This window comes from Entelurus aequoreus, linkage group LG26, assembly GCF_033978785.1.
Source record: "Entelurus aequoreus isolate RoL-2023_Sb linkage group LG26, RoL_Eaeq_v1.1, whole genome shotgun sequence".
Lineage (NCBI taxonomy): Eukaryota > Metazoa > Chordata > Actinopteri > Syngnathiformes > Syngnathidae > Entelurus > Entelurus aequoreus.
In genome coordinates this window covers 13,810,570-13,834,569 of record NC_084756.1, presented here as the reverse complement: position 1 = coordinate 13,834,569, position 24,000 = coordinate 13,810,570, and the positions used below count along the sequence as shown (strand labels likewise).

Sequence of the window (24,000 nt, the reverse complement as noted above, 5' to 3'; positions counted from 1 at the left end):
GCCTGAGACAATATATTCTGCACACTAAGGGCCTGAGACACTATATCTGCACACTACGGGCCTGAGACAATATATTCTGCACACTAAGGGCCTGAGCCACTATATTCTGCACACTAAGGGCCTGAGACACTATATTCTGCACACTAAGGGCCTGAGCCACTATATTCTGCACATTAAGGGCCTGAGACACTATATTCTGCACACTAGGGCAAGGCAACTTTATTTGTATAGCGCTTTTCATACACAAGGCAGACTCAAAGTGCTTCACAGACAACAAAGTGAAATGAAAGAAAATAAAAGCAAAATTAAAATGCAGACAATAAAAATAAAAACAGTGCAGACGTTAAAAGTTAAAAGATTAAAAGATTTAGCTGAAAGCTAAGGTGAACATAAAAGTCTTCAGTCTAGTTTTAAAAGTAGTGAGAGTTGGGGAGAGTCTGACATCTTCAGGAAGTTTATTCCAGCTATGTGTTGCATAGTGACTGAATGATGATCTCCCTTGATTTGAGTTTACTCTTGGAACCGCTAACAGATTGGTCTCAGAAGATCTTAGTGATCTAGAGGGCGTATATAGTGGGAGCATATCAGTGATATACTTGGGCCCTAGACCATGTAGTGATTTATATGTGAGCAGGAGGATTTTGAAATCTATTCTCTGATGTACAGGGAGCCAATGTAAGGATTTAAGAATTGGTGTAATGTGCTCACATTTTTTGGTCTTTGTTAGAACTCTAGCAGCAGCGTTCTGAACAAGCTGTAGCTGCCTGACAGTTTTTTAGGGAAGACCTGCAAGGAGACCATTACAATAGTCTAGCCTACTGGTAATAAAGGCATGTACAAGTTTTTCTAAGTCTTGAGCTGACATGAGCCCTCTAAGTCTTTTTACATTTTGAGGTGATAGTAGGCCGATTTTGTTACTGATTTGATGTGACTGTCGAAATGTAAATCAGAATCTAAAATAACCCCAAGATTTCTGGCTTTATTTGAGGTTTTCAGGGACAGTGATTGAAGGTGTTGGATGACTTTAAACCTTTCTTTTTTAGCACCAAAAACAATTATCTCAGTTTTATCTTCATTTAGTTGTAGGAAATTTTGGCACATCCAGTGTTTGACTTGCTCAATGCACTGGCACAGAAGATCTATGGGGCGATAGTCATTTGGTGATAGCGCTACATAGATTTGGGTGTCATCGGCATAGCAATGATGGTCACAATGTTATTATTTTGCATGATTTGTCCTAGTGGGAGCATATAGATGTTAAATAAAGTCGGCCCCAAGATTGAACCTTGGGGGACTCCACACGTTACGTTGGTTGGTTCTGATACAAAGTCACCAATGGAAACAAAATAGTTCCTATCTTGTAGATATGACTTGAACCAGCTTAAAACTGTGCCTGAGATCCCCACCCAGTTTTCCAACCTGTCCAAAAGTATTGAGTGGTCGACAGTGTCAAATGCAGCACTGAGGTCCAAAAGCATTAATACTGAAGTTTTGCCAGAGTCTGTGTTTAGACGGATGTCATTTATAACTTTAAGAAGGGCCGTCTCTGTGCTATGAAGAGGTCGAAATCCTGACTGGAAGTTGTTGTGGCAGCCAGTAGAAGCCAAGAAGTGATTTAGTTGTTGGAGGACAACTTTCTCAATTATTTTACTTATGAATGGTAGATTTGAAATTGGTCTGTAGTTGTTGATAACAGAGGCATCTAGGCTCTGCTTTTTTAGAAGAGGTTTAATGACTGAAGTTTTGAAAGCCTTCGGGAAATTGCCCGATTTAATAGAATTATTAACTATTTGCAAGATGTCTGTTGATAGGCAGTCAAAACATTCTTAAAGAAGTTGGTAGGTAAAACATCAAGGCAGCAGGTGGATGACTTTAGAGCTGTCACCGTTTCCACTAGAGTTTTAGAGTCTATGGCATTAAAGCTTGCCATCATTGCTGTGTTACTTTTGCCTAAATGGGGTGGTGATCCAACTTTTTTACTTGAGATATTGATGGTGCGTCTGATGCCTTCAATTTTATCAGTATAAAAGAATGCAAAGTCATTGCATTTCTGCGTGGAATGGAGTTCGGCTGGTATTTGTGTTGGGGGTTTAGTCAGTCTGTCAACGATTGTGAATAGGGTTTTGGCCTTATTTGTGTTGCTGTTTATGATATTGGAGAAGAATGTTTCTCTAGCACTTTTTAAGACTAAATTGTAGGCCTGGAGGCTCTCTTTATAGATGTCATGGTGAATATGAAGTTTTGTATTCCGCCAGATTCGTTCAGCCTTCCTGCACTCTCTTCTCTGAAATTGGTCTGTAGTTGTTGATAACAGAGGCATCTAGGCTCTGCTTTTCACTAAGGGCCTGAGACACTATATTCTGCACACTAAGGGCCTGAGCCACTATATTCTGCACACTAAGGGCCTGAGACACTATATTCTGCACACTAAGGGCCTGAGACACTATATTCTGCACACTAAGGGCCTGAAACACTATATTCTGCACACTAAGGGCCTGAGACACTATATTCTGCACACTAAGGGCCTGAGCCACTATATTCTGCACACTAAGGGCCTGAGACACTATATTCTGCACACTAAGGGCCTGAGACACTATATTCTGCACACTAAGGGCCTGAGACACTATATTCTGCACACTAAGGGCCTGAGACACTATATTCTGCACACTAAGGGCCTGAGACACTATATTCTGCACACTAAGGGCCTGAGACACTATATTCTGCACACTAAGGGCCTGAGACACTATATTCTGCACACTAAGGGTCTGAGACACTATATTCTGCACACTAAGGGCCTGAGCCACTATATTCTGCACACTAAGGGCCTGAGCCACTATATTCTGCACACTAAGGTCCTGAGACACTATATTCTGCACACTAAGGGCCTGAGCCACTATATTCTGCACACTAAGGGCCTGAGACACTATATTCTGCACACTAAGGGCCTGAGACACTATATTCTACACACTAAGGGCCTGAGACACTATATTCTGCACACTAAGGGCCTGATACACTATATTCTGCACAGTAAGGACCTGAGACACTATATTCTGCACACTAAGGGCCTGATACACTATATTCTGCACACTAAGGGCCTGAGACACTATATTCTGCACACTAAGGGTCTGAGACACTATATTCTGCACACTAAGGGCCTGAGCCACTATATTCTGCACACTAAGGGCCTGAGCCACTATATTCTGCACACTAAGGTCCTGAGACACTATATTCTGCACACTAAGGGCCTGAGACACTATATTCTGCACACTAAGGGCCTGATACACTATATTCTGCACACTAAGGGCCTGAGACACTATATTCTGCACACTAAGGGCCTGAGACACTATATTCTGCACACTAAGGGCCTGAGACACTATATTCTGCACACTAAGGGCCTGAGACACTATATTCTGCACACTAAGGGCCTGAGACACTATATTCTGCACACTAAGGGCCTGAGACACTATATTCTGCACACTAAGGGCCTGAGACACTATATTCTGCACACTAAGGGCCTGAGACACTATATTCTGCACACTAAGGGCCTGAGCCACTATATTCTGCAAACTAAGGGCCTGAGCCACTATATTCTGCACACTAAGGGCCTGAGCCACTATATTCTGCACACTAAGGGCCTGAGACACTATATTCTGCACACTAAGGGCCTGAGACACTATATTCTGCACACTAAGGGCCTGAGACACTATATTCTGCACACTAAGGGCCTGAGACACTATATTCTGCACACTAAGGGCCTGAGCCACTATATTCTGCAAACTAAGGGCCTGAGCCACTATATTCTGCACACTAAGGGCCTGAGCCACTATATTCTGCACACTAAGGGCCTGAGACACTATATTCTGCACACTAAGGGCCTGAGACACTATATTCTGCACACTAAGGGCCTGAGCCACTATATTCTGCACACTAAGGGCCTGAGCCACTATATTCTGCACACTAAGGCCTGAGCCACTATATTCTGCACACTAAGGGCCTGAGACACTATATTCTGCACACTAAGGGCCTGAGACACTATATTCTGCACACTAAGGACCTGAGACACTATATTCTGCACACTAAGGGCCTGAGCCACTATATTCTGCACACTAAGGGCCTGAGACACTATATTCTGCACACTAAGGGCCTGAGCCACTATATTCTGCACACTAAGGGCCTGAGACACTATATTCTGCACACTAAGGTCCTGAGCCACTATATTCTGCACACTAATGGCCTGAGCCACTATATTCTGCACACTAAGGGCCTGAGCCACTATATTCTGCACACTAAGGGCCTGAGACACTATATTCTGCACACTAAGGTCCTGAGCCACTATATTCTGCACACTAATGGCCTGAACCACTATATTCTGCACACTAAGGCCTGAGACACTATATTCTGCACACTAAGGGCCTGAGCCACTATATTCTGCACACTAAGGGCCTGAGACACTATATTCTGCACACTAAGGGCCTGAGACACTATATTCTGCACACTAAGGGCCTGAGACACTATATTCTGCACACTAAGGGCCTGAGACACTATATTCTGCACACTAAGGGCCTGAGACACTATATTCTGCACACTAAGGGCCTGAGACACTATATTCTGCACACTAAGGGCCTGAGACACTATATTCTGCACACTAAGGGCCTGAGCCACTATATTCTGCAAACTAAGGGCCTGAGCCACTATATTCTGCACACTAAGGGCCTGAGCCACTATATTCTGCACACTAAGGGCCTGAGACACTATATTCTGCACACTAAGGTCCTGAGACACTATATTCTGCACACTAAGGGCCTGAGCCACTATATTCTGCACACTAAGGGCCTGAGACACTATATTCTGCACACTAAGGGCCTGAGACACTATATTCTGCACACTAAGGGCCTGAGACACTATATTCTGCACACTAAGGGCCTGAGACACTATATTCTGCACACTAAGGACCTGAGACACTATATTCTGCACACTAAGGGCCTGAGCCACTATATTCTGCACACTAAGGGCCTGAGACACTATATTCTGCACACTAAGGGCCTGAGCCACTATATTCTGCACACTAAGGGCCTGAGACACTATATTCTGCACACTAAGGTCCTGAGCCACTATATTCTGCACACTAATGGCCTGAGCCACTATATTCTGCACACTAAGGGCCTGAGCCACTATATTCTGCACACTAAGGGCCTGAGACACTATATTCTGCACACTAAGGTCCTGAGCCACTATATTCTGCACACTAATGGCCTGAACCACTATATTCTGCACACTAAGGGCCTGAGACACTATATTCTGCACACTAAGGGCCTGAGACACTATATTCTGCACACTAAGGGCCTGAGACACTATATTCTGCACACTAAGGGCCTGAGCCACTATATTCTGCACACTAAGGTCCTGAGCCACTATATTCTGCACACTAATGGCCTGAGCCACTATATTCTGCACACTAAGGGCCTGAGCCACTATATTCTACACACTAAGGGCCTGAGACACTATATTCTGCACACTAAGGGCCTGAGACACTATATTCTGCACACTAAGGGCCTGAGACACTATATTCTGCACACTAAGGGCCTGAGACACTATATTCTGCACACTAAGGGCCTGAGCCACTATATTCTGCACACTAAGGGCCTGAGACACTATATTCTGCACACTAAGGGCCTGAGACACTATATTCTGCACACTAAGGGCCTGAGACACTATATTCTGCACACTAAGGGCCTGAACCACTATATTCTGCACACTAAGGGCCTGAGACACTATATTCTGCACACTAAGGGCCTGAGCCACTATATTCTGCACACTAAGGGCCTGAGACACTATATTCTGCACACTAAGGGCCTGAGACACTATATTCTGCACACTAAGGGCCTGAGCCACTATATTCTGCACACTAAGGGCCTGAGCCACTATATTCTGCACACTAAGGGCCTGAGACACTATATTCTGCACACTAAGGGCCTGAACCACTATATTCTGCACACTAAGGACCTGAGACACTATATTCTGCACACCAAGGGCCTGAGCCACTATATTCTGCACACTAAGGGCCTGAGACACTATATTCTGCACACTAAGGGCCTGAGCCACTATATTCTGCACACTAAGGGCCTGAGACACTATATTCTGCACACTAAGGTCCTGAGCCACTATATTCTGCACACTAATGGCCTGAGCCACTATATTCTGCACACTAAGGGCCTGAGCCACTATATTCTGCACACTAAGGGCCTGAGACACTATATTCTGCACACTAAGGTCCTGAGCCACTATATTCTGCACACTAATGGCCTGAACCACTATATTCTGCACACTAAGGGCCTGAGACACTATATTCTGCACACTAAGGGCCTGAGCCACTATATTCTGCACACTAATGGCCTGAGCCACTATATTCTGCACACTAAGGGCCTGAGCCACTATATTCTGCACACTAAGGGCCTGAGACACTATATTCTGCACACTAAGGGCCTGAGACACTATATTCTGCACACTAAGGGCCTGAGCCACTATATTCTGCACACTAAGGGCCTGAGCCACTATATTCTGCACACTAAGGGCCTGAGCCACTATATTCTGCACACTAAGGGCCTGAGACACTATATTCTGCACACTAAGGGCCTGAGACACTATATTCTGCACACTAAGGGCCTGAGCCACTATATTCTGCACACTAAGGGCCTGAGCCACTATATTCTGCACACTAAGGGCCTGAGACACTATATTCTGCACACTAAGGGCCTGAGACACTATATTCTGCACACTAAGGACCTGAGACACTATATTCTGCACACTAAGGGCCTGAGCCACTATATTCTGCACACTAAGGGCCTGAGACACTATATTCTGCACACTAAGGGCCTGAGCCACTATATTCTGCACACTAAGGGCCTGAGACACTATATTCTGCACACTAAGGTCCTGAGCCACTATATTCTGCACACTAATGGCCTGAGCCACTATATTCTGCACACTAAGGGCCTGAGCCACTATATTCTGCACACTAAGGGCCTGAGACACTATATTCTGCACACTAAGGTCCTGAGCCACTATATTCTGCACACTAATGGCCTGAACCACTATATTCTGCACACTAAGGGCCTGAGACACTATATTCTGCACACTAAGGGCCTGAGCCACTATATTCTGCACACTAATGGCCTGAGCCACTATATTCTGCACACTAAGGGCCTGAGCCACTATATTCTGCACACTAAGGGCCTGAGACACTATATTCTGCACACTAAGGGCCTGAGACACTATATTCTGCACAGTAAGGGCCTGAGACACTATATTCTGCACACTAAGGGCCTGAGACACTATATTCTGCACACTAAGGGCCTGACCCACAATGCCCCAAATTCTCAAAATTGTGTGCCACTTTTTACCTTTCAACCATCCACACACTCCTCCTCCAAGATCTCGTAAGGTGAAACAGGTTTTCACTTTTCCAAAATTCACGGTTTTCCCGGAATTTCCAGGAATTTTCCCCAATTGACAATGAATGGGCAAAATACAAACCTCTCCATACCCCACATTTATCAACCCATTTGAACCGTCCCAGCATCCTCACACTACCCTCGCCCTGAATGGTAAATGGGTAAATGGGTTATACTTCTATAGTGCTTTTCTACCTTCAAGGTACTCAAAGCACTTTGACACTATTTCCACATTCACCCATTCACACACACATTCACACACTGATGGCCATGCAAGGCCCTAACCACCACCCATCAGGAGCAAGGGTGAAGTGTCTTGCTCAAGGACACAACAGACGTGACTGGTAGAAGCTGGGGATCGAACCAGGAACTCTCAGGTTGCTGGCACGGCCACTCTCCCAACCTCGCCAGGCCGTCCCGGCGGTTCGTAGGCATAAGGCATTCACACGCGATTCCCTACTGGACTTACAAACTCTAGTAGAGTAATAATATTATAGCGTGAGATTTGATAGCGTTACATCCCTATTTAACACACATTTAGTAGATGAGGCCCATTATTCTTCCCAGACTGTAACTCCAGATGCATTGATACATTTGCAGATGGAAACGCTGAAAGACCAAGACTTGGTGAGCGCTACACTGAAAGACCAAGACTTGGTGAGCACTACACTGAAAGACCAAGGCTTGGTGAGCGCTACACTGAAAGACCAAGGCTTGGTGAGCGCTACACTGATAGACCAAGACTTGGTGAGCGCTACACTGAAAGACCAAGACTTGGTGAGCGCTACACTGAAAGACCAAGACTTGGTGAGCGCTACACTGAAAGACCAAGACTTGGTGAGCGCTACACTGAAAGACCAAGACTTGGTGAGCGCTACACTGAAAGACCAAGGCTTGGTGAGCGCTACACTGATAGACCAAGGCTTGGTGAGCGCTACACTGATAGACCAAGGCTTGGTGAGCGCTACACTGATAGACCAAGGCTTGGTGAGCGCTACACTGAAAGACCAAGGCTTGGTGGGGGCTACACTGAAAGACCAAGGCTTGGTGAGCGTTACACTGAAAGACCAGGGCTTGGTGAGCGCGACCACATTGCAGGCCAAAGGAGAAAAAACAATAAACTCCTCCCACAATTTCTGGACTCTCCAATGGATGGCTTGTGGTGAAAGCTCCTTTGTAAGGCAGCAATCAGGAGAGCAGTGGATCTGGAGGGACGCCCCTGCTTCTTGCTTGTCAAACAAAACTCCTCCTCAGCGGGACGGAGACGCTGAGGAGGAGTCATACCCCCCCTTTAGCTTGGGCGGGTGGCTGGGCTTTAATGGTGCCGGGTGGTGCTGTGCTGAAAGCGAGTGACGTGACGCGGCGGCGCTCCGGTGGACAACAGCTGCAGGACTCCCACAGCCGGGCTTATGCAAATCTCCTTTGTTGGAGGTCGTTGGAGGTCGTCCTTTCAGCCACGCAGAGGAGCCCAGGAAACTAATCACACCAAAACCATGAAAGGGAAGGAGTTTTTTTTTCCTCCCCTCCTCGCTTTTGTTTCAGACTTGCGCGCCATCCTATCAAGCCTGGTGTCAGCTCCTTCCTATCAAGCCCGGTGTCAGATCCTTCCTATCAAGCCTGGTGTCAGCTCCATCCTATCAAGCCTGGTGTCAGCTCCATCCTATCAAGCCTGGTGTCAGCTCCATCCTATCAAGCCTGGTGTCAGGTCCATCCTATCAAGCCTGGTGTCAGCTTCACATTCAGCCACGCCGGCCCCCCACACAATAACCTCTGCTCCGCCGTCTGATGTCCGAGGCCCGCCGGCCCGCCATTGTGCGTCTGGTCTTTGGAAAGCCGCGCTGTACGGAGCAGAGCGTCACATCGGAGCGAGGGGGCCGGTCCTGACCTCTGACCTCTGACCCCCCGGCTCTTCTGCTGGCGGTCGTGACATGTGAGAGTTCGCACACACGTGACTCACGAGTCTTGTGTCCGATTTGAGTCTACTCGGACTAAGCTACGAAGACGCACCGCTTGATGCATTGTAGCAGCATTATGGCTACCATAGTCAGACGTACTGTGCTTCAACATACGCTATTATTATTATTATGGTGTGTGTATAAGGACCCCAAAATGTCACAGATTAGGAGACATTATTTGTCTTTTTGGTTCACAATATTATGCAAATTTAACTTTTGTTACCGATTGGTACCTACTGATATTTGGGTTCTGCATAAGTTCCCAAAATCTGCGCGCGTCCGCCATTGCAATCCGTACAATATTTGATAAGCTTCTTTTTCTCTATGCTCTTGTTGTGGGGCATTCATCCTCTGCTGTTGCCATTTGTGTAAATGACGCTAGCAAGTACCCATAAGCAAGCAACACCGAAACGTTGATGTTTCATTGAGAATATAGAACATTACACAAAAATATGTCAAAATGTTTTAGTACGACTTTGGTAAGTTACGAAGATGCACCACTTGATGGATTGTCGGAGCATTGCAGCTACCATAGTCAGACGTACTGTGCTTCAACATACAGTATTATTATGGTGTGTATAAGGACCCCAACATGGCACCTATTAGGACACATCTGGCGTTTTCTTTCGCAATATTAAGCAAAACCAACTTTTCTTACCTGTTGGGATCTGCATAAGTCCTGAAAATGTGCACATGTCTGCCTTTGTAGTCTATAAGCTCCTTCTTTTTCTCTATCCTCTTGTTGTGGGACATTCATCCTCAGCTGTTGCCATTTCTAATACAAAGTAGCGTACAGTTCTAACTTATATCTGTCAGTAGACTCGCTATGGATGCGCTTAAAACTACCGGTACAAAAAAATAAGACCCGCCCCCAAAACGCCCCAGAAAGCGACTTGAAGATGGTCAGTAGAACACCATCTTTTGAGCAAAGAACAGTACTTACTGGTGCAGGGCATCTGGAAGGGGTCCGAGTCGGTGCGGTAGTAGCCGTTGCGGCAGACGCAGTTGATGGCGCCCTCGCTGGTCGTGCGGCTGTTGATGGGACACTGCGCGCAGGACTGGTCTCCCTGGGTCGGCTTGAAGAAGCCCGAGGTGCACGCTGGAAGACAAAGTTTAAATCCTCATTTAGTGGATGCTCATAACGGACCCTAAGGTGAAACAATATGAGGAAATACAGCGCCGTACATTCTACTTTCTTCCTACGCTTTGAACCCTGCGGCGTATAAAACACATCATTCTGGTTGTGCTTACCAACCTAAGCAATTTGATTTGGTACATGGTGAAATGATAAGTGTGACCAGTAGATGGCAGTCACACATGAGAGATACATGTGGACTGGATGTCCAATAAATGATGCTAGCAATTGCCTGTAAGCAAGCAACATCAACATGTGGATGTTTCATTGAGAATATTGAGCATTACACAAATATATGTCCAAATGTTTTAGTACGACTTTGGTAAGCTACAAAGCCGCACCGCTTGATGGATTGTCGGAGCATTATGGCTACCATAGTCAGACGTACTGTGCTTCAACATACTGTATTATTATGGTGTGTATAAGGACCCCAACATGGCACCTATTAGGAGACATTATCTGGTGTTTTGTTTGGCAATATTATGCAAAACCAACTTTTCTTACCTTTTAGAACCTGCTGATGTGTATTTGGGATCTGCATAAGTCTCCAAAATGTGCACGCGTCCACCATTGTAGTCAATGGCGGCATTCATCCTCCGCTGTTGCCATTTCTAATACAAAGTAGTGTACAGTTCTAACTTATATTTGTCAGTAGACTCGCTACGGAAGCGCTTAAAACTACCGGTACAACAACGATGACGGGGAGAAGACACTGTCGAAGTGGAGGCACGTATATAAGACCCGTAGGCAGGACGGCACATCCTGAAGCGAAGGTCAGAAATTGTCTGTAAAACATCATCTATGCAACATTTTGAGCAAAGAACCACCATTACATGTTATGTAGACCACAAGGAAGTGTTTACATGTAGAAAATAAATCATATGATCCTTTTATTGCACCTTATGTTTTGGTGCACCCTATGGTAGGAAACAACACGGTACTAAGAAGTACATTGCGCAACATTACCAATGTTGTAATAGCACCAAGGAGCAAACTGCTCAGTCAGCAGAAAGAAAGATGGAAGGTGGAGACTCTTGACACTTCTAACGACTCACCCGTGTCAACAAGTGATGCACACAGCGAGCGACACAAAGCAGCCATGTGATGCAGCTCTCAGCCGCCATGTTGAATAATTCACCACCTGTGCTTGTCCAACATACATCTGGAGTGGCTCGCTTTCTGCTGAGAGCCTTTTGAACACAGCACCGCCATCTCAACCTGAGGCTTTTCTCCTGGGCTTTGTCAGGAGTAGGGATGTGTATCGTTAAGATATTATCAGTACCATACCTTTATTGATATTCTTTATCGGTACTTGCTTTTTTGTTTGTTTGGTTTTTTGTCATAACAAATACAATCATGTGTGCTTACGGACTGTATCCCTTGCAGACTGTACTGATATATATTGATATATAATGTAGGAAGCAGAATATTAATAACAGAAAGAAACAGCCCTTTTGTGTGAATGAGTGCAAATGGGGGAGGGAGGTTGTTTGGGTTGGTGCACCAATTGTAAGTGTATCTTGTGTTTTTATGTTGATTTAATAAAAATCAAAAATAAAATATATATTTATATATATTTTTTTTATTTCTTGTGCGGCCAGTTACCAATCGATCCACGGACCGGTACCGGGCCGCAGCCCGGTGGTTGGGGACCACTGGATTAATGGATCACTACGAGGACGGTTGATAAAACACGGCCGGGACTCATTGTGAGTAAAGTGCGACACACTTTGAGGAACTTTTCAAGCTGAAATATTGTTGTGTGACAAACTTTTGTGTGGTGTTGCTTCCTTATTTGTCATTATTCAAAGCTGATTATAATGTGTAGCAGTGACAGCTGAACTGAATACCGGTACTCATTGTACTCCCCTAACCACGGCTAAAAATGGCATTTTTTTGTAACGGTAGCTAATTTGAGAACACGGCAGTCAATTGCTTCCCCGACCTAATTAGGGACCGGTGCCAAAAAATGCCGGTACTCGGTATACTCCCCTAACCACGGCTAAAAATGCCGATTTTTTGGACTGTGCGCTAATTCGAGATCACAGCAGTTATTTTCTTCGAGACCATGAAGTGTGACATAATTACGTTGGTCAGCTGGGACAAAAAATACCGATAGTAGTATCTTTAGTCCAGAATCTTCACCAAACTAATTAGGAACCCATACCAAAAAATACCGGTACTCGGTATACTCCCCTAACCACGGCTAAAAATAAAAAATGTTTGGACCGGGCGCTAATTTGAGATCACGGCAGTTAATTGCTTCACCGACCTAATTAGGAACTGATACCAAAAAATACAGATACTTGGTATACTCTCCTAACCACAGTTAAAAATGCCACTTTTTTGAACCGAGGGCTAATTCGAGATCACAACAGTTATTTTCTTGGAGATCGTGCAGTGTGACATAATTATGTTGGTCAGCTGGGACAAAAATACCGATAGTAGTATCTTTAGTCCAGAACCTTCACCAAACTAATTAGGAACCCGTACCAAAAAAAAATGCCGGTACTCAGTATACCTTCTGTTTTGCCTCTTGGTGAGGGCGGTGGCATTTTTCTCCGCTCCCTCCTTCCCTGTTTGCTTTCTTGTGTCCTTGTCTTGTCTGAACTTTGTTGAAGCCTCATTCTTTGCGCTGTGCTCAAATCTAAACATCACACATGGATATGATCAGCTGGACTCTCCACGCAATTGACAAAGTCTTCTCGACAAGGAAAAGAGGTTCGGGGGAGCCCGGCTGCCCTGATGGAACCATTGCTGCGGGGTACGTGAGAAACTCCTGGGATAAATGGAGAATCATGTGCCTCTCAGTCCTTTCCATCGAGGACATGGAAGACCTATTTGGAACCGTGATCGCGGGGCATCTGCTGATTGGGCTGGGCATTGCTCTGGTCCATCCATCCATCCATCCATCCATCCATCCATCTTCTTCCGCTTATCTGAGGTCGGGTCGCAGGGGCAGCAGCCTAAGCAGGGAAGCCCAGACTTCCCTCTCCCCAGCCACTTCGTCCATAGTCTTCCCAACATGTCCTGGGTCTTCCCCGTGGCCTCCTACCAGTCGGACGTGCCCTAAACACCTCCCTAAGGAGGCGTTCGGGTGGCATCCTGACCAGATGCCGGAACCACCTCATCTGGCTCCTCTCGATGTGGAGGAGCAGCGGCTTTACTTTGAGCCGTTGGGCATTGCTCTGGTGTATCGTCAAACTTGGAAGACGATGGCAGCCACTCAAGGAGCCCAACGGCTGTTCATCCCAATGGAAGGATTGGGTCGGGCTGTGGGAACACAGACTGGGACGATTTCTGATTTGAATCGCAAAATGGATCTCATCTTGGAGAAGCTTGCTGAGAAGGAAGAATTAAATTGAATTTGAGAGAACCAGCACGGACACACAGAGCAGGCAGGTCATTGTTTTGACTGCTCGAAGAAAACAACATCTTAGTCTACGATTTGACTCCCTCGAATGGCCTTGATGCTATCAGGAACAGGCTGTTCTGAAGAACTACCCCGAGGACTCCTCAACGATGGACGCTTTTGACCTTCTTTTTTTCAATAACACCTGGTGTTGAACTTTGAGATCGGCCCCAGTCCAGAAAAACATTTCAACATCTCACCCAAGTTAATTGGGCATACATGCACGCACCCACCCCTCCCCCAATCAACACCTTCACCACTGCTTAATTCCTCTTCGGGGTTGTGGATGGCTGAGTAGCGCTTTATAGGGGCAGCCGGCCTCCAGGGCCCCAAATCCCCCCCCCCCTCTGTTGCAAGTTGTTGTGATTATATGCAACATGTTTATGTGTGCCATGCTATGTGAGGTTTTTTCCTCGGACTCAGTCTGGACCTCTCCTGAGGGTCCAGCCTAAGACTGATATTTTTTTTACTCTTCCCCCTTTGCCACCTTTTTTAAGGAGCGCCATAAGTGGCTGATCCGTTGATGGTCCCGTCTTGTCCCCCTGTAACGTATGTCTGCTCTTAGTGGGACTGTGCCCAAAATGAAATGTCAGTTCTTATGTGTCTTGTACATGTTAAAGAATGGACAACATTAAAGCATCTTGATCTTGATTGATCTTGATCTTGAAACGCTCCTAACCACAGATAAAAATGGCAATTATTTGGAACGGGAGCTAATTTGATTTAATTGCTTCCCCGACCTAATTAGGAACCGGTGCCAGAAAATAGCGGTACTCGGTATACTCCCCTAGTCATGAGTGAGAGTCATCATCTGTCAACTGTTTGGAATCTTTTGTAGCTCAGGTCCTGAGAGCACATGACAGGTGGAAGTGATAAAGTTCTTTATGGACTGTTTGCTTGCTGCTTAGTCACGGAGGGTGTGCTACATGTTCACTCATCAAACTACTGCTTAGTCACGGAGGGTGTGCTACATGTTCACTCATCAAACTACTGCTTAGTCACGGAGGGTGTGCTACATGTTCACTCATCAAACTACTGCTTAGTCACGGAGGGTGTGCTACATGTTCACTCATCAAACTACTGCTTAGTCACGGAGGGTGTGCTACATGTTCACTCATCAAACTACTGCTTAGTCACGGAGGGTGTGCTACATGTTCACTCATCAAACTACTGCTTAGTCACGGAGGGTGTGCTACATGTTCACTCATCAAACTACTGCTTAGTCACGGAGGGTGTGCTACATGTTCACTCATCAAACTACGCACAACTACAATTGATATCTGGCCGTTGGCTTCAGTTATCCCAACATGTGATGTCAGTCAAGCGTGAAGTCCTCTTGGCATGTCACCACTACTTAGCAGCTTGACATCTTTTCCTTCCGCCATGATTGATGGGGCGTCCATTGTCGGCTGGGAGTGAAACGTGAGGCGTGAATGTTCAAAGTCGACCGGCGGGGGAATTGGGATCCAACCTCGCGGCTCTGTTGAAGCGTTATGGACGTCCATATGGAGGCGGCATAAAGACGTGTTGACGGGAAGAGTGGGGTGAGGGTCATACTTCAGGACGGGTTGATGGATGTGGTGAAACAGTGACCATCCAACAATGACTGCAGAGTTTGCACGGGAGGGTCCATGGCGGACTGGAAGGGTCCATGGTGGACTGGGAGGGTCCATGGTGGACTGGGAGGGTCCATGGCGGACTGGAAGGGTCCATGGTGGACTGGAAGGGTCCATGGTGGACTGGGAGGGTCCATGGCGGACTGGAAGGGTCCATGGCGGACTGGGAGGGTCCATGGGCGGACTGGAAGGGTCCATGGCGGACTGGGAGGGTCCATGGCGGACTGGAAGGGTGAGCACCAATAAAACTCCATGGCTCCTGGCGACCACAGGGACTGGATTGACATATTGTGAGAGCTGCTTGGCACGCTGCCCAGGGATGAATAGATCCCAGCAGGCATGAAAACATTCAAGAAACAACTTTTCTGAATGTCTTCTCTAATTTATTTTCTCACGTATTCTCATAACTTCAGAGATATTTACACATCCAACAGCTCAACCAATCACAAACTGTCCCTGCTTGTGCTCCACTTTAATGGCAATGGAGCTCGTATACAAAAGCAGTGAAGTCGTCAGGTTGTGTAAATGGTAAATAAAAAGAGAATACAACAAATCCTTTTCAACTTATATTCAATTGAATAGACTGCAAAGACAAGATATTTCATGTTCACACTGAGAAACTTTCTTATTGTCTGCAAATAATCATGAACTTAGAATTTAATGGCAGCAACACATTGCAAAAAAGGGCATGTTCACCACTGTGTTACATGGCCTTTCCTTTTAACAACACTCAGTAAAGGTTTGGGAAGTGAGGAGACACATTTTTGAAGTGGAATTCTTTCCCATTCTTGCTTGATGTACAGCTTAAGTTGTTCAACAGTCTCCCTTCTCATATTTTAGCCTTCACACATGTTCAATGTCTGGACTACAGGCAGGCCAGTCTAGTACCCGCACTCTTTTACTATGAAGCCACAGTTTCCAAAAACAATTTGAAATGTGGACTCGTCAGACCACAGAACACTTTTCCTCTTTGCATCAGTCCATCTTAGATGAGCTTGGGCCCAGCTAAGCGTTTCTGGGTGTTGTTGATAAATGGCTTTGGCTTTGCATAGTAGAGTTTTAACTTGCACTTACAGATGTAGCAACCAACTGTAGTTACTGACAGTGGTTTTCTGAAGTGTTCCTGAGCCCATGTGGTGATATCCTTTACACACTGATGTGGCTTTTTGATGCAGTACAGCCTGAGGGATGGAAGGTGTGTAATATCATGGCTTACCTGCAGTGATTTCTCCACATTCTCTGAACCCTTTGATGATATTACGGAGCGTAGATGGTGAAATCCCTCAATTCCTTGTTGAGAAATGTTGTTGTTCAACAATTTGCTCAGGCATTTGTTGACAAAGTGGTGACCCTCGCCCCATCCTTGTTTGTGAATGACTGAGCATTTCATGGAATCTACTTTTATACCCAATCATGGCACCCACCTGTTCCCAATTTGCCTGTTCACCTGTGGGATGTTCCAAATAAGTCTTTGATGAGCATTCCTCAACTTTATCAGTATTTATTGCCACCTTTCACAACTTCTTTGTCACGTGTTGCTGACATCAAATTATAAAGTTAATGATTATTTGTAAACAAATATCAGTTTGAACATGAAATATGTTGTCTTTGTAGCATATTCAACTGAATATGGCTTGAAAAGGATTTGCAAATCATTGTATTCCGTTTATATTTACATCTAACACCATTTCCTAACTCATATGGAAACGGGGTTTGTATAATGTTTGTGTTTGTTCTTCACTCACTCATTAAGTGAGGACAAAACTAACCCAGACCTACTTACTGTAGTGATGTCACAAGCTGGGACAACCCCCTTCCTTCATTCCGGATCCGGGGCAGGACTTATCTCACAAAGACCTGCTCACCTTAGCTCCTCTCAGAGAAAGGTCTCAGATTGTCCCGCTGTCGTCATCCCACACTTAGGTGCAAAGTGCCAGAGGAAGTACAAAGACAGGGGGAGGAAAGCCTTTTCTATGCCCTCTGTGGCCATGTTCCCTACATTTTGTTTTATTACATATTGTTATGAAGGTGTCTGTTACTACATGATATATATACTTGCAGTGTGTATATTGTACATATTACATATTGTTATGAAGGTGTCTGTTACTACATGATATATATACTTGCAGTGTGTATATTGTACATATTACATATTGTTATGAAGGTGTCTGTTACTACATGATATATATACTTGCAGTGTGTATATTGTACATATTACATATTGTTATGAAGGTGTCTGTTACTACATGATATATATACTTGCAGTGTGTATATTGTACATATTACATATTGTTATGAAGGTGTCTGTTACTACATGATATATATACTTGCAGTGTGTATATTGTACATATTACATATTGTTAAGAAGGTGTCTGTTACTACATGATATATATATACTTGCAGTGTGTATATTGTACATATTACATATTGTTATGAAGGTGTCTGTTACTACATTATATATATACTTGCAGTGTGTATATTGTACATATTACATATTGTTATGAAGGTGTCTGTTACTACATGATATATATACTTGCAGTGTGTAAATTGTACATATTACATATTGTTATGAAGGTGTCTGTTACTACATGATATATATACTTGCAGTGTGTATATTGTACATATTACATATTGTTATGAAGGTGTCTGTTACTACATTATATATATACTTGCAGTGTGTATATTGTACATATTACATATTGTTATGAAGGTGTCTGTTACTACATGATATATATACTTGCAGTGTGTATATTGTACATATTACATATTGTTATGAAGGTGTCTGTTACTACATGATATATATACTTGCAGTGTGTATATTGTACATATTACATATTGTTATGAAGGTGTCTGTTACTACATGATATATATACTTGCAGTGTGTATATTGTACATATTAAATATTGTTATGAAGGTGTCTGTTACTACATGATATATATACTTGCAGTGTGTATATTGTACATATTACATATTGTTATGAAGGTGTCTGTTACTACATGATATATATACTTGCAGTGTGTATATTGTACATATTACATATTGTTATGAAGGTGTCTGTTACTACATGATATATATACTTGCAGTGTGTATATTGTACATATTACATATTGTTATGAAGGTGTCTGTTACTACATGATTTATATACTTGCAGTGTGTATATTGTACATATTACATATTGTTATGAAGGTGTCTGTTACTACATGATATATATACTTGCAGTGTGTATATTGTACATATTACATATTGTTATGAAGGTGTCTGTTACTACATGATATATATACTTGCAGTGTGTATATTGTACATATTAAATATTGTTATGAAGGTGTCTGTTACTACATGATATATATACTTGCAGTGTGTATATTGTACATATTACATATTGTTATGAAGGTGTCTGTTACTACATGATATATATACTTGCAGTGTGTATATTGTACATATTACATATTGTTATGAAGGTGTCTGTTACTACATGATATATATACTTGCAGTGTGTATATTGTACATATTACATATTGTTATGAAGGTGTCTGTTACTACATGATTTATATACTTGCAGTGTGTATATTGTACATATTACATATTGTTATGAAGGTGTCTGTTACTACATTATATATATACTTGCAGTGTGTATATTGTACATATTACATATTGTTATGAAGGTGTCTGTTACTACATTATATATATACTTGCAGTGTGTATATTGTACATATTACATATTGTTATGAAGGTGTCTGTTACTATATGATATATATACTTGCAGTGTGTATATTGTACATATTACATATTGTTATGAAGGTGTCTGTTACTACATGATATATATACTTGCAGTGTGTATATTGTACATATTACATATTGTTATGAAGGTGTCTGTTACTACATTATATATATACTTGCAGTGTGTATATTGTACATATTACATATTGTTATGAAGGTGTCTGTTACTACATGATATATATACTTGCAGTGTGTATATTGTACATATTACATATTGTTATGAAGGTGTCTGTTACTACATGATATATATACTTGCAGTGTGTATATTGTACATATTACATATTGTTATGAAGGTGTCTGTTACTACATGATATATATACTTGCAGTGTGTATATTGTACATATTACATATTGTTATGAAGGTGTCTGTTACTACATGATATATATACTTGCAGTGTGTATATTGTACATATTACATATTGTTAAGAAGGTGTCTGTTACTACATGATATATATATACTTGCAGTGTGTATATTGTACATATTACATATTGTTATGAAGGTGTCTGTTACTACATTATATATATACTTGCAGTGTGTATATTGTACATATTACATATTGTTATGAAGGTGTCTGTTACTACATGATATATATACTTGCAGTGTGTAAATTGTACATATTACATATTGTTATGAAGGTGTCTGTTACTACATGATATATATACTTGCAGTGTGTATATTGTACATATTACATATTGTTATGAAGGTGTCTGTTACTACATTATATATATACTTGCAGTGTGTATATTGTACATATTACATATTGTTATGAAGGTGTCTGTTACTACATGATATATATACTTGCAGTGTGTATATTGTACATATTACATATTGTTATGAAGGTGTCTGTTACTACATGATATATATACTTGCAGTGTGTATATTGTACATATTACATATTGTTATGAAGGTGTCTGTTACTACATGATATATATACTTGCAGTGTGTATATTGTACATATTACATATATTTATGAAGGTGTCTGTTACTACATGATATATATACTTGCAGTGTGTATATTGTACATATTACATATTGTTATGAAGGTGTCTGTTACTACATGATATATATACTTGCAGTGTGTATATTGTACATATTACATATTGTTATGAAGGTGTCTGTTACTACATGATATATATACTTGCAGTGTGTATATTGTACATATTACATATTGTTAAGAAGGTGTCTGTTACTACATGATATATATATACTTGCAGTGTGTATATTGTACATATTACATATTGTTATGAAGGTGTCTGTTACTACATTATATATATACTTGCAGTGTGTATATTGTACATATTACATATTGTTATGAAGGTGTCTGTTACTACATGATATATATACTTGCAGTGTGTAAATTGTACATATTACATATTGTTATGAAGGTGTCTGTTACTACATGATATATATACTTGCAGTGTGTATATTGTACATATTACATATTGTTATGAAGGTGTCTGTTACTACATTATATATATACTTGCAGTGTGTATATTGTACATATTACATATTGTTATGAAGGTGTCTGTTACTACATGATATATATACTTGCAGTGTGTATATTGTACATATTACATATTGTTATGAAGGTGTCTGTTACTACATGATATATATACTTGCAGTGTGTATATTGTACATATTACATATTGTTATGAAGGTGTCTGTTACTACATGATATATATACTTGCAGTGTGTATATTGTACATATTAAATATTGTTATGAAGGTGTCTGTTACTACATGATATATATACTTGCAGTGTGTATATTGTACATATTACATATTGTTATGAAGGTGTCTGTTACTACATGATATATATACTTGCAGTGTGTATATTGTACATATTACATATTGTTATGAAGGTGTCTGTTACTACATGATATATATACTTGCAGTGTGTATATTGTACATATTACATATTGTTATGAAGGTGTCTGTTACTACATGATTTATATACTTGCAGTGTGTATATTGTACATATTACATATTGTTATGAAGGTGTCTGTTACTACATGATATATATACTTGCAGTGTGTATATTGTACATATTACATATTGTTATGAAGGTGTCTGTTACTACATGATATATATACTTGCAGTGTGTATATTGTACATATTAAATATTGTTATGAAGGTGTCTGTTACTACATGATATATATACTTGCAGTGTGTATATTGTACATATTACATATTGTTATGAAGGTGTCTGTTACTACATGATATATATACTTGCAGTGTGTATATTGTACATATTACATATTGTTATGAAGGTGTCTGTTACTACATGATATATATACTTGCAGTGTGTATATTGTACATATTACATATTGTTATGAAGGTGTCTGTTACTACATGATTTATATACTTGCAGTGTGTATATTGTACATATTACATATTGTTATGAAGGTGTCTGTTACTACATTATATATATACTTGCAGTGTGTATATTGTACATATTACATATTGTTATGAAGGTGTCTGTTACTACATTATATATATACTTGCAGTGTGTATATTGTACATATTACATATTGTTATGAAGGTGTCTGTTACTATATGATATATATACTTGCAGTGTGTATATTGTACATATTACATATTGTTATGAAGGTGTCTGTTACTACATGATATATATACTTGCAGTGTGTATATTGTACATATTACATATTGTTATGAAGGTGTCTGTTACTACATTATATATATACTTGCAGTGTGTATATTGTACATATTACATATTGTTATGAAGGTGTCTGTTACTACATGATATATATACTTGCAGTGTGTATATTGTACATATTACATATTGTTATGAAGGTGTCTGTTACTACATGATATATATACTTGCAGTGTGTATATTGTACATATTACATATTGTTATGAAGGTGTCTGTTACTACATGATATATATACTTGCAGTGTGTATATTGTACATATTACATATTGTTATGAAGGTGTCTGTTACTACATGATATATATACTTGCAGTGTGTATATTGTACATATTACATATTGTTAAGAAGGTGTCTGTTACTACATGATATATATATACTTGCAGTGTGTATATTGTACATATTACATATTGTTATGAAGGTGTCTGTTACTACATTATATATATACTTGCAGTGTGTATATTGTACATATTACATATTGTTATGAAGGTGTCTGTTACTACATGATATATATACTTGCAGTGTGTAAATTGTACATATTACATATTGTTATGAAGGTGTCTGTTACTACATGATATATATACTTGCAGTGTGTATATTGTACATATTACATATTGTTATGAAGGTGTCTGTTACTACATTATATATATACTTGCAGTGTGTATATTGTACATATTACATATTGTTATGAAGGTGTCTGTTACTACATGATATATATACTTGCAGTGTGTATATTGTACATATTACATATTGTTATGAAGGTGTCTGTTACTACATGATATATATACTTGCAGTGTGTATATTGTACATATTACATATTGTTATGAAGGTGTCTGTTACTACATGATATATATACTTGCAGTGTGTATATTGTACATATTACATATATTTATGAAGGTGTCTGTTACTACATGATATATATACTTGCAGTGTGTATATTGTACATATTACATATTGTTATGAAGGTGTCTGTTACTACATGATATATATACTTGCAGTGTGTATATTGTACATATTACATATTGTTATGAAGGTGTCTGTTACTACATGATATATATACTTGCAGTGTGTATATTGTACATATTACATATTGTTAAGAAGGTGTCTGTTACTACATGATATATATATACTTGCAGTGTGTATATTGTACATATTACATATTGTTATGAAGGTGTCTGTTACTACATTATATATATACTTGCAGTGTGTATATTGTACATATTACATATTGTTATGAAGGTGTCTGTTACTACATGATATATATACTTGCAGTGTGTAAATTGTACATATTACATATTGTTATGAAGGTGTCTGTTACTACATGATATATATACTTGCAGTGTGTATATTGTACATATTACATATTGTTATGAAGGGGTCTGTTACTACATTATATATATACTTGCAGTGTGTATATTGTACATATTACATATTGTTATGAAGGTGTCTGTTACTACATGATATATATACTTGCAGTGTGTATATTGTACATATTACATATTGTTATGAAGGTGTCTGTTACTACATGATATATATACTTGCAGTGTGTATATTGTACATATTACATATTGTTATGAAGGTGTCTGTTACTACATGATATATATACTTGCAGTGTGTATATTGTACATATTACATATTGTTATGAAGGTGTCTGTTACTACATGATATATATACTTGCAGTGTGTATATTGTACATATTACATATTGTTATGAAGGTGTGTTACTACATGATATATATACTTGCAGTGTGTATATTGTACATATTACATATTGTTATGAAGGTGTCTGTTACTACATTATATATATACTTGCAGTGTGTATATTGTACATATTACATATTGTTATGAAGGTGTCTGTTACTACATGATATATATACTTGCAGTGTGTATATTGTACATATTACATATTGTTATGAAGGTGTCTGTTACTACATGATATATATACTTGCAGTGTGTATATTGTACATATTACATATTGTTATGAAGGTG

The 24,000-nt window shown here is 40.8% G+C and overlaps 1 protein-coding gene across 5 annotated transcripts in view; it reads right to left on the bottom strand.

The window, feature by feature from the left end:
• Positions 1-24,000, bottom strand: part of LOC133643377 (ephrin type-B receptor 2-like) — a 291,286-nt gene that overhangs the window by 50,835 nt on the left and 216,451 nt on the right. For all 5 annotated transcript variants that reach the window (XM_062037896.1, XM_062037898.1, XM_062037897.1 and 2 more), the window contains exon 4: positions 10,350-10,505. In XM_062037896.1, coding sequence (XP_061893880.1) covers positions 10,350-10,505 — 156 coding nt within the window. The remainder of the gene's footprint in view (positions 1-10,349; positions 10,506-24,000) is intronic.